The sequence below is a fragment of the Onychostruthus taczanowskii genome, unplaced genomic scaffold, assembly GCF_017590055.1.
Source record: "Onychostruthus taczanowskii isolate IOZ18803 unplaced genomic scaffold, ASM1759005v1 scaffold33, whole genome shotgun sequence".
NCBI classification, from domain to species: domain Eukaryota; kingdom Metazoa; phylum Chordata; class Aves; order Passeriformes; family Passeridae; genus Onychostruthus; species Onychostruthus taczanowskii.
In genome coordinates, this window is record NW_024500683.1 from 5,668,261 (window position 1) to 5,681,424 (window position 13,164).

The window sequence follows — 13,164 nt, forward strand, 5'->3', positions numbered from 1 at the left end:
TGTTTTTAATTTGAGCTTTGCACATAGGACTTTTAGTGATTGATTGTCTTGATTTTGAGATGTAAAAGTTTTCTGATTCCTCTAGTCAGAAAAAGGTCTTTATAATCATGCCAAAATTTGACATGTGCTCATTCAGGAGCTTTTATATTGCTTGGTTTTGACAGCTTTTTATGAGGGTCTGAGATAATCCATATGGTGCAAAGTATCCTGTATTTATTATCCTTCACAACATGCTACAAACCTCATCTTTTCCCTAGGGCTTTTAGGCAGGTTAGATAAGCAAATGATAGATAAAGTGGGTAGCAAATCCTGCAGATGCTTCTCTGTTTTGTTTTTCTTTGGTTCTTTTTATTTCACTTTTATTGTAAATTCCTATTTTTATTTTATCACAAAGGTGCAGAACTTTAACCTTCATTTTTAGCATGAAAGCATATGGGTGAAGAAGTCACTCATCTGTTTCATGTACCATGTAAATGTCATATACTCCACTTAATGAAACATGCTTAATGATCCATATCCTCAAAAACCAGTGTAAGTCAAAATATATTATTAGCAATTCCTGCTGTTTAGTTAGAGAACTGTATTCCATATTTATAAAATGCAGTGAGAAATATATTCTTCATATAAAATACCTTCAGGGTCTTTTAATTTTCTTCATGTCTCCTAAGAAAGCTGTCAATGGACTTGCACCAGCTGCAAGACGTTTAAGTACTTGGATCCAGCAGGGTTTAGCCTGCTTTTTATTTGTTACTAATACAAAATATTTAGAAAGTTGCTGGACCTCTGAACTGGCCATTGACAGGGTCCTCACAAACATGCTTCTTAGCCACAGTTATGTTGTATTTTTTTATTTCAGACCCTCCTAAAGTGCCTAGTGTAAAACTAAGGGTGAATGAAATACATATGCTGATTTATCTAATAATTTCTAATTATTATATGGTCTGAAACTTTTTTGCAGATCAGAGGAGCTTACTTAAAAAAATTACAGGTTTTTATACTTAATTCAATTTATTTATAATGTATTAACACTGGTAATAAAATGGCATTTGTATTTTCTTAAAGACACAATATGTTAAATCCTAAGTAAGTTATATCTGCTACTTAATGTCCAATATACATTGCAGAGATGCTAAGTCACTGAAAAGAAATGGGTTTGAGAATATAGTTTAGAAATACAGGCATTTTCATTTAATATGGAATGAAAATAATTAAAACATTGGAAATATTGATACTGATGTCAAGACCTGGATTTGTAAAGTGGAAAATAGGAATGAGTTGATCATGAAATATGAAGAAAATTGGAAGGATTCTTTTTTTATCTTGGTTTGGGGATTTTGGACAAAGATAAAGAAATTTAACGTCAAATACATATGGTAACTATCACACAGATCAGCAGGAAAAGTGAACAATATCCCCAAAAAAGGGTATTATGAAATACTTGTGAAAGGAAAAAAGATACTAACTTTGTAACAGCATAGGTTGACTATTGGCACAAGTAGCTCAAAAAGTGGTCAACTAATTTCTGGGGGCTGAAGATTTCTGTTAAATGGTGACACTATTACTGCCTACTAGCAGAGCATGACAGTACAAAAGAAATGGTAATGCTGGATTGAAGCAACAGAATCAAAGGAGATTCTGATTTATGAACTGTGAAACTGAAGCAAAATAGCAATCAAAAAACACTAAGTAGAGGAAAAGTTTTGAAATCTTGCTAGTCAGAACATATGTATTTTCTGGTTCATTCTGCTAATGTGCACAGCATATTCAGAGAGAGTTAATTTGATTTTAATCCTTTCACAGATCAGTAGAGGAGGAACCAAGCCAATAATATTTCCTCCTGTGACTAATTTTATTTTTTACTTTATCTCATAAGTACTTTATAATTTAAATGTACTTTAATCTAGCTTTCTATTTGGGAGCTGGGGTGGTTTAGCTGGAAGAAAAGGAGGTTCAGGAGAGACCATGTTGCTCTCTAGAGGTACCTGAAAGGAGGTTGTAGCCAGGTGGAGGTCAGTACCTTCTCTCAAGTAACAAGATGAGAGGAAATGGCCTCAAGCTGAACCAGGGGAAGTTTAGGTTGGATATTAGGAAAAATTTCTTCACAGTATTGGTTGTTAAGCATTGGAAAAGGCTGCCCAAATAAGTGGTTGAGTCACCATCACTGGAAGTATTTTTTAAAAATTTAGGGGTTACACTTAGGGACATGGTTTTGTGATGAACTTTGCAGTATAAGGTTAATGGTTTTACTGGGTGATCTTAGAGGTCTTTTCCATCCTTAATTATTGTATTATTCTGTGATAGTTCTCCCTTTTTAATGACTTAAAGCACTGTGGAAATAATGACTCTCCAGATGTTAGAGTGCACTAACAGCATCTCACTAAAAAACACAGATAGAAAACTGATCCATGCATAGTTGATCCATACATAGATTGAATAGGAGAATGCATTTACTATGTCTTCTGCTGAACAATTATTAAGGAAAGAGATAGACCATCCATGAATTTATATTCATCCATTTTCTTTTGTGAATAAGCATAGATTTCTATAGCTGAAGGTAATTTCTGTACACAAATACCAGAAATAAGTTTCAAGTAAAGTGTATCACTGCAGTCATATTCTATTAATCCTAGATCTTTTTAAAATACCAGTTAGGCTGATTTTGGCTTTTTTTGAACATCTTAAGCTTCAATAGTAGAACTACTGTACCACAACTAATGGTTCTACTGTTCTTTGAAGTGTCTTTATTGTGAAAAACGAAAGTATATTTTAGTTCTAGATTCAGAAATTACTATTTCCTTTTTTTTCCCTAGAAATTGCCTTTCTTTGTCTATCTTTATTACAAAAAGCAAAGAAACACCTTGCCTCTCTTACTGACTGGTGCATATCACCAAATGCCATTTCTGTTAGAGATATTGTCTAAACAATTTATGAATTTGCTTGAGGCTTTTCCTCAGGATATGTCTTTATCTGGTTGTCTGTTTAAGAGTATTTAAATCCTGTTCTATCCCATGTGATCTATGCAATAGTTCTTAACTCTATTGTTCACATTATTCATTTCACAGAATATTCAAAATTTTCTTACCAGAATAATTTAAATTTCTATTGCTTTTAAATAAAGTAGTAATATTATCAGTTGATTTTTTTACTACATTATAATTTTTTTTCCTTATAAAAAGTAAGAGAATTTATCAGTATCCTCTTTCTGAATGGATTTTAGGTTTAGGAAAGCAGACATAGCATATATAATACACACAATGTAGTATGGAATTATATTATATATAACATCTATAATACACACAATCTAGTATTTCCTTTTAAACACTTAAATGCACTGAGATCTTTGATTTTGTAATTAAAGTGATTGTAAGAACACAGGTTTTCACATATATCAATGTATTTTATGCAATATATGCATATTAATAAAGAGTAAATATACTAGCTATGCATAAAGGAAGCTTAGTGGAGAAAAAAACAGTGTAGCTTTTAAAAAATATTTTATAGAATTTCTTTTTCTCTCTATAGATGAAAGTATATAATAATTAAATGCAACAGCATAAAGTAACATAAGCTACCATTTTTATCTAAGTTGAAATTTCTAAAATTTCCTGGGCTTCAAATTTCAGGCTAGAAGGGAATATTATTCAACCACCAAGGGATCATTAGTTTGACCTCTTCTATATCTTAAATGACCAATATTTTGTTTGAACTCTATGAAAAACATAGACTTCATTTAAATCAAGCCCTTCTATTAAATATTTTCCTAAGATACACTTTACTGTGGTCACCTTTTCCTAAACCCACAGCACTGGTGGGCAGTTTATACATACAGGTCATTCTGTCTGGCAAACCCCAGCCAGTACTTCAGTAAAAAGCTGAAAACAAAAAGTGGGTAAAGATTCCCTTCTGACCCTGCTAACCCTATGTCTCAGGTATTGAGGTAATGCTCAGGACTGAGCCAGCAGTGCAGATATATAAGAGGTGTACTCACTCTCACCTCAAAGATCTTTTTGTCTGCTAGATACCTTTTCACCACTCTGTTATTTGAGACATGTCCAGAAAATGGAGAAATGAAAATAATTAGACAGTACTGTAGTGGGAGAAAAATGCTGATAGCCACCGCACACTGCATTGAGAAATTTGAGGACATGCTTTTTTTTAGAGTAATTGTACCGCTGCAGATATGAGGCAGCGTGAGTATTTGGAAGATGATGCAAGCAATCCTTTTCTCCTCTGAATAAAGCAGGATATGCAAAGAACAGGACAGACAGTATAACAGTCTTGTTTACTGAGAGAGTGTTGTGTGGATTCTGTACACTGTAACTCCTGCTTAGCAAGAAGGAAGCTGGCTTTCTATTTTATCCCACATGAATCCCTTTCAGTCAGAGTTATCTGGAGACAGGGAGACTGCACCTCTTCTGAAAGCAAATAAGCTTTTTTTTCCCTGAAGGGCAGGATGGAGCTAGCAGAGAGTCTGCAGCAACAGCACAGACAGAAAATCCTGGAAAAAAGAATAGAAAGGAGAGACAAAAGAAGGAGATTTTGTTTAGGACCTATTGTATCTAGTCGAAAATTTATTTCAAGTTAGAGAATAAATTTGCTTTCAAGGCTTTTATTTAATCACACTTATTGCTACATTTTCAGTATTTTTTTAAATCTTTTAAGAAACTATTTATCTTGTGTGCTAAATAAAGTCTATCCTTAAAGAGGGGTTCATAATTTTTGGATAAGTTACTCTAACAAAAGGGAGATAATTCAGAATATCTGAATGTCAAAGGGACACTTTTGACCTCAAAAGTCTTGGTTGTTTTTTCCATGTTTAAACCACTTTATTCTTCTTTTTTCTTTCTTTGGCTACTGACCCCTGTTGCCAGGGCTCATAGAGGGTGCTTTGCCTAAGGTGCCATTCAAACCTCACCTGTAACTATATAAGATGCCAGTGAGATTATCCAGGCTCCACAATATCTACTGTATATATTCACAGCCCTCCACTAACTTCAGAGTTTCTTTAAAACATTTGCCTTCTTAAAATTATCAATTTAACTTTGTTTCAGAAACAAAATCTCTGTCAGCAAATAATCATGGGATTATACTGCTGATGCTACAGGATGATACTCCTTTTGAACTGTGTAGGAAAGATCTTGGTCCTGCATTGCCATACATGGCAGAATATCTTTTGCTGTTCTAAAGTCACAGCAATTACTTTATTCATTCAGCAAGAACAAAGATTCCACAGAGAAAGGAATCGTTGAAATGGATAAAACCTAGAAACTATGTCAGAGAAACTTGACATTAATATTTTTTTGTATCTTGCATTTAGTTTCAATAAATTGAGAATGGTGAAAGTAGACTTTCTGATTACATAGCTGTCTGAGTACAGGAAAAAAACCCTACCTTGCACTGATCAAGTCTTCTACTAAAACAAGTTTGAAACTTATGTGACTTTTTTTCAGCTAAGAAATTTTATTTTATTTTGCATCAATGCAACGTTAAAATAAATCCTAACTGAAATCAAAACCCATTATGAAATCAAAATCTATGATGTTGCACATATTTTTTAATTTTCCAGACTGGCTCTTTTTCAGAAATTTCTTATGAATCAACAGAGAATAAGCAACTGCCTTTTCCTTGTAATATCATTGAATGCAATGGACTTAATTACACTAAATTGATCCTAATAACAGTTAATAGTGATTTAATACCACCAATTAATTTTATACAAACTGTTGTTTTACAGCCTCTTTAAGATAAAAGCTTACTTAGTCATGCTACATCTTGGGTACAAATCACATTCTGCTCATTCTCAGAACTCTACCTTAAAGCAGACACTCATTAAAATTTAGAATCATGCAAGTGACAAATCTGTTGTGTATTGTAAAGTTTTGTTCCTCAGGTTGTTTAATTTAAAAAAAATGCTAAAAATGGTTCTGTCATAGCTGCTTTGTTTTGCTTTGGACCTCAAAAGAGATCATTAGTGTCACTTACAAGAATTAAAATTTTCTGCGTTATCTTCTGAAGCAGCTTATTGCAGGGACAGAGACAAAAAAACAGTAAAATATGACTCTAATAACAGGCCAATAACAGTACATCAGGCTTTGTTCTGTATTATGCTCTATGGAACATCAAAGGGTACTTATGGATACTAAAAGTGGGTTGGGTGATCTGTGGCTGCTTTGACCACATGTCATAAGCATAGAACTTGTATTAAGGAGAACACAGATAGGGTATAAAGATCAGAAATAACATTGGTCTGAAGAGTTGATGTAAATATGAATTCCAACAACTATTTTTTTATTAAAAAGTCTGTAAGATTCACCTAAAATTATAGTGTTGCAAGTCTAAACCCAACTCTAAATTTCCTCCTGTCTGAATACTTGAATACAGTACTCTCATTCGAGCCACACTTTTCCCTAAGGTAGACTTACATCTGCATCATCTTTAAATAAGTGCATACTGTTTTCTAAGTTTAATTTCTGTAAGTAGTATCTGTAGTATGAAGTACCAGTAGTATCTGTGGTATGAAGTGAGCAACAAGAAACTAGAAATGGGAAACTGCAAAGACAAAAAGTGCCAGAGGCATAGGTAGTTGTTTTTTCTTTAGCTATAGCTATAGTAGTAAATTAAACTAAAATCTGAAGGCTAGTCTCTGGACTGAGGCAAACTGGCAAGTCTGAGGTCATGTCTATGAAAACTTTTATGGTAAAATAATTTGGTATGGTGGGTGTGAAATGATTCCTGAATTGTACTAACCAGTGAATTTTATAAGTTTCAGAATTGAAGATAATACGTAACTTCCATAGTAACTGTAAAAGAAACAATGATGCCATTTTATTAATATGGATGATTCCATGTCAGGATTTGAACTCAAATTGTGGACTTTAGTGTAGTAGTGTAATGTAGCAAGCTGAATTGCTGCTAACATAGTCCAGGGTAAGGAAGCAAAAAGGTCCTTTGCATATTATCCACAGATGTTTAATTCAGCTGCGTGGTGAGATGTACACGTCCCAGACACACACACATAGAGGGTCCAGCTTTTTCTCCCCAGAGGCCTGGGGGCTGACCCTGCTCTACGGGCAGTACAAAGATGAGTGCCAATCAGGGAATAGGGAAGGAGTGGCTCAGGGACATAGGAACAGACATAGGAACAGGGGAAGGAGCCAGTGGGGTATAACAGCTTTTTGAGGGAAGCCTCTTGTTTCTCCCTAGACCAAGGAATGCCCCCCCAGGGTCTCCACAGTGTAAGCATCATTCCTGTGAAAAGAAAGGGGGGCACAATATTTATTTATTTATTTATTAGAATATGAAACAAAGTTAATTTCCTCCCTTTCTTGTATTATTAGAGAAATTTGCATCATTGTTCTTTTCTGTTTAGTTAAATCACAGTTAAATCTAAGACCAGACCAATAAATCAGCTTCAGGCCCAGGAAATATGCTATCAGAGAAATGAGAAAAAATATCTTGTTGACCAATTAGTTCATCTGCAACATGGAAGTGTGTGTTATCTGGTGTCTCAGTATGGCAAAGTCAGCAACAGCAGATGAGAGCAGTCTAAAATTGTGCATTTTACTTCAGAGTGAAAGTGTAAAGACTCTGAGTGAATTGGTATATATTTTATCTAGAGAAATCTACTGCAGGTAATAACAGATTCTGCTCTATTCTGTAACTGTTATTAGTATGGAATTTCTGGGGTTTTCTTTGCTGAAGGAAGGTGCCTTAGGATTGTAGAATTGTAGAGTATTTTGGGCTAAAGGGGCTTCAGGAGGTCTTTAGCCCAACCTCCTGCTCAAAGCAGGGCCAGCCAAGGTCAGAACAGGTTGCTCAGTGGTTTATTCAGTTGGATTTTGTAAACCTCCGACACTGAAACCTGCAAAGCTCCCCGAGTAGAGAGGTCCAAATGATCAGTTCTTAAAGTTGCTCAAACACCCTTGAAAACCTATAAAGATTTCAAAACCAGTGTTAGGTAAAAATTGATTCAACCTTTTAAATGTGCATTAAGAAAAAGTTTCTCTTGATTGTAGTGACAGTAGGATTGTTTTGTCATAATTTTACAAAAATAAACATTCTACTGCAAGGCACAGTTGGAGTATGAAACCAGAAAATGTAAACCTCCAGATACTGAGTGAAAAACAAGTTGTCTTTTTTAAGCTAATAAATCTATAAATAATAACTAAATATAATGGTAGTGAAATATGTTCTCACTTTTAATCGAACAATTGTCTTCAATACAATTGGAAAAATTAGGGGTTATTTGTCTTATAATATATTATAATAAAACTTTAGTCCTGCTGGTTCATAACTCATATGTGGTATAGATGTTTTAAATATCTTGTTGCTTTTGTATAATAGAGTGAATGCTAATATTACAACCCAAACAGTTCAATAGTATTAGTTACTTATTTATTTTTGTTTAGCATGGCCACATTCAAGTAAAATTCCTAGAGACAGATGAAAGTTTCAATCTTGTTTCTAGAAGGAAAGATTTCTCTTTTCTATTAGAAAAGAACAGGTAAAAGAATTTTTATTCTCAGCAAGACTGTACAGCATGACTGACACAATACTTTTTCTGAACATCCCCTTTTCCCTCCTCCTCTTCTACCATTTGTTTTGTTACGTTTTTGCCATTTTATGATAATCCTAAAAATGTCATTTAATCATCACTGAAAAATGTCAGAAGGTAAAAACATTATGTAAAAGGACTTGCATTTCATACAGACATTGCCATGTTTGGCGACTGTTATATCAATAGTTATCAAATTATTGCCTGACCTTTCCATCGTTCTAACCTGCGAGGCATTGAGCAATGGATTTAGTACTGTTTAGACAGAATTCATCTTCAGGTTATAATTAATAGGCCAGTATTTAATCACTACATTTGTGTGATTACAAATGAGGCAACTGTGAACTATTACTGCTGGCTTGGACTGAGGCACAATTACTGGTAGCTTACCCAGCAAAAGTGCTCGAGAGTTGCTGTATGCAATTCCACATTTATAATTATGCAAAAAGCCCTGTCGTCTTACTTGACCTTTAAAGCACCCAATGTGCTGATTGTAGAAAAAGTATTTTAAAAGCCTGATGGTAATTTCATAGAGTGCATATATGACCCAGTGATTGTATCATCAGCAAATGCTAAACAATGGTTTAAAGTCATTATTCTAATTTGGCCAGACCCTGCTAGATTCAATCAAACACAATCAGAGGTGCACGGCTGACATTCTAACAAGCTTAGGGCAAAGGCAGCTCATGCTTTGAATTGTATTAACTTGTTTTCTGAAACCAAATACTGGGAATTACTTTCAAAATATTCTTTTAATATGTGCATACAAAAATACTTTTACATACCAATCATATAAGCTATTCAGACAAGCTAAAATATATGTCTAAAGCTAATGCGGAAAGAATAACATCAATATGGTGTTTGTGTGATAGAAGTACGTACAAGGTCATGCAACTAGTTAGAGTGTTAACATCTGAAAACATGTAGAAGAAATAGTAATTAAGAGAAAAACAAAAGAGAAGTTTGAGCAGCTGTACTTCACTTAGCACATCAGTCAAATAGTTAAAAAGATAAGCCTGGCAGTTCCTCCCTTACCCTCTTCCAGTCCATCTTGAGAATTATGCTGCATTAAAACAAGTGTGATTTAAAATATTTCTGAAAGATTGCTATCTTGTTACTATGTTTTTATTCATTATTACAATATCATTTTATCAGGAAGAGAAGTAATTTTAGATATTTAAAAAATCATAATTTTTTTTTGTTTGAAGTCTCACTGCCACTCTTTTCTGTAGAATGATATATCCAAGATGTCATACTGGGTTCAAACAGTAGTAAAAATTGCTTGACCATTGCAAATAGAGCTACAGAGAATGATTGTGTCAGTTACACACATTATCAGCAAACTTCCTTTATAAGTCATTAATGAAAATGGTGTGTTACAGAACCTTGTGTGTGTTCTTAGACATACAGCCATTGTATAATATTTTAAAAATGGTAGGAAAAACATTTCTTTCCTTGATTCTAGATACATTTGGCTCCTTTTTTTGCATTCCTGATAGTTATTATCAAGTTCGAAAAAAATTGAGGGGAGAACAAAAATCCCCTGAATTGATCCATTAAGACCCTGTTTTCAGTCCACAGAATCAAAACCCCAATTTATTTCTCTTCTTCATTCTTGATTTTAGTAGCAAACCAACATTTTTTATTCTTCACCTGAAGTTATTTGCCATAGGATGAACAGGCCATTTTACATACACAAATATTTATGGGCCTTTCTGTAAATACATATAACCATGTTTGCATATTGTTCTGAAAGTACCTCAGACCAGAATTACATGGAAAACAGAGAGAACTGTTTGCAAATGTTACTAATGTTAGCTCCCCACTATGTCTGTAAAAAACACATAGAAGACTTTATGAAATTATATGTGAGAATCCATATATTACCATATGACGATAAGTTAATATAGTTAAGAAAGATTTTAATATATTTAAGAAAGCTTTTAGTGATCTTTTTTGTAAGAATTTTCAGAAACTTGTTTCACATTTTCAGAAATAAACTGAATTCCTACAATACCATACCTGCTGCATCCTACCCAAATTGCTTTTGCAGAGCTGGGGGTGGTTGGTTTGTGATTTTAGTTTGTTTTTTTTTTTTTTTTTTGGTTTGGGTTTTTTTTTTTTTTTGGGGGGGGGGGGGGGCTTGTATGTGGTATTTTCCCATAGCTTTTTGTGGTACCCATATTAAAAAGACACTTGGATAGCTTTAAATATAGAGCTGATAGAACTCTCATTTGTTTCATGTACAGAGAGAAGGGTAGGCTGTAAGAAATTCCCCCCATGGGAGACTGGTTTAGTTCTGATATTTCCTTATTGCGCTTTCTTACATGAAGATAAAATGATTGCTGCCAGCTGGTTATTGGAATGCAAATGACCTTTACATCATTTAAAAAAATTGAAAGAAACCAAATTATTTGCCTGCTACCTTCTGTTTTTGTGGCCAATTTATGCACGTGGTTAACGGCAACATTTTTAAGAGGGTATGTGAGTGGGGGAGGGAAATGGGAATGTATATATCAATTTCAGGGCCTAATATTACTAACTTCAGCTTTAGAAATTATGCTTTTGAAGATAAGTAATACAGATTATTATAGTACCTCTGCACTTTCTAAAATGCAGCTTGTTTTAAATTGCTTTTGTGATTTGTGTGTGTGTGATGAGAAAGAAGGATGTATAAAATATTTCAGTTCAATCGATGTATTTTTTTTCAAATTAAGAAGTCTTCCTGTTATTATTCAAAATTTTCTAACTCTTTTTATTCAGTCATTTATGTGTTTGCCTTTTTTAGCAATTAAACTGCCCAGATTTACAATATGGCTTCATTTTAATAGAATTTCAAACCCCAAAGACAAGTCAACTTACAGCTTGTTAAACAGCTTCTTTTATATTTATAGTTCCATAATACAAAACAGCTATTTACTTAATTTTCTTTCTTTGTTGGTTTAGTAAGAGCCTAATTAATTTGTCAGATAGACAGTAATGTAAACAATATGTGGTGGTAAAATATGCCTATTTCTGAATTTGTACAGGCAAGGCATGGTACCATGTGAAGCAGAAATGTCAATCCTGAAGTTATCTTCAAATACAAGTGTAACTAGAAATTTCTGGTCCAGCCCTTATTGGCTTGAAACAGGATCCATATTTGTTGGTGGTTTGCCTCATCCTTATGCAGCAAAACAGGTATTTATTATTATTATTTATTTTCATTTAAAATTTGTATTATTTTAGGAGTGGCATTTTGAATATTATATAACTGAAAATATTTAAACCATGCAAAAAATAGAAATTACAGCTTTTTGAGAGTTACATCTAAGAGATTAATATGATCCCTTGCAGAGTATTGTTCATGTGTGGGACTTTGGTAAGTGAACTGAAAGGGCATTATAGTCTAAAGTGGTTATCTGAAATCCTGTTTGTCTTGAGTAGGCAGAGTAAAGGAGCAAATATGATCAAATTTAGAGGAGGTACGTGTTACGTCAGGTGCTAGTTCTATGAGGATGTGAAAAGTATAACTGCAATGGTTTCCAAAACAAAGGAGGCGCTGTTTGCATCCTGTGCTGACTCAGACGGGTGTATTTAAAAATGGACCAGACAAGAGAAAGCTAACCCGTGAAACTGCATTAATGAATGAGAGAGAGCACAGGAGCTGGAATTTGTGGGTGTCTGTATGCAGCTCAGGTAACCACCTATGCAGGGATAAGAAGTAATGTGCAGTGAGGCTTGTGCAGAGTTTGGGAAGAAGAATACCCACAGGGTCATTGGAGAGCTGGAGACAAGCAGATCATTACTCAGTTGTTCTTATGGAGGATCTTGGGGTAGAGTAGTCACAATAACAGATACACATCACTTAAGTGATTTCCAATTTACTTTTTTCCAAAGCAGGATGAGTGTAGTTAGCAATTTCTATTCTGGTTTATGACGCTCAAACTCTTCTAACTCATGCTAACAGATCAAAGCCCCAGGCCCTGTAATTCATTTGAGACTGGCACCATATGCCAGGGCACACTTAGGCCAGCTTCCAGCAGCATGGCCCCTGTGCAACACAGCTCTCAGTGAGCTGGTTCAGCCTTCTACATCTTGTCAGGTGTCTAAGTAGGAGTGCACCTAAGCATCTAATGGCCTGTTTTTAGAGCTATGTACAAATATTTTAATTAAATATTTTACATAAGGCACAGGTGACCTCATTAGTTATATAGCTCCGAGTTGGTCTCTGACTTTTGCTTATCCAAATCCAACCTGTGCTTCTACCTGGACTATTTGACTCTCTTGTCTCATTTTCAAATGTGCTTCCAGAATGTAAAACTGTTCATCATTACATAATAAAGAGTATCTTTGAGTGTTTGTGCTTTCCACATAGTGAAATAAATTAAACTGTGAGCACTGAGATGGTGTAGTGTGCATCTCATCTGAACAGGGATCTTTGGATTGGTGTAACCCACAACTGGAGCAAAGTTAGACTGCAGGGGTTTTGTTCTCCAGTGCACTGTAAAAACTGGGGATATGTAGTCCAGTTTTCATTTTTTTAAGCCATACTTTAGGGTAGGCATCACCCTGTGCAACTGATTTGAACTTTTTATTTATGTTCCATTCTTCAGTAAGTGAAGGTCATC

At 34.4% G+C, this 13,164-nt stretch overlaps 1 protein-coding gene across 1 annotated transcript in view; it reads left to right on the plus strand.

The window, feature by feature from the left end:
- EYS (eyes shut homolog) overlaps positions 1 to 13,164 on the plus strand; it is a 614,241-nt gene that overhangs the window by 361,079 nt on the left and 239,998 nt on the right. The window contains exon 25 of the mRNA XM_041410576.1: positions 11,584 to 11,734. Within this exon, the coding sequence (XP_041266510.1) occupies positions 11,584 to 11,734 (151 nt within the window). The remainder of the gene's footprint in view (positions 1 to 11,583; positions 11,735 to 13,164) is intronic.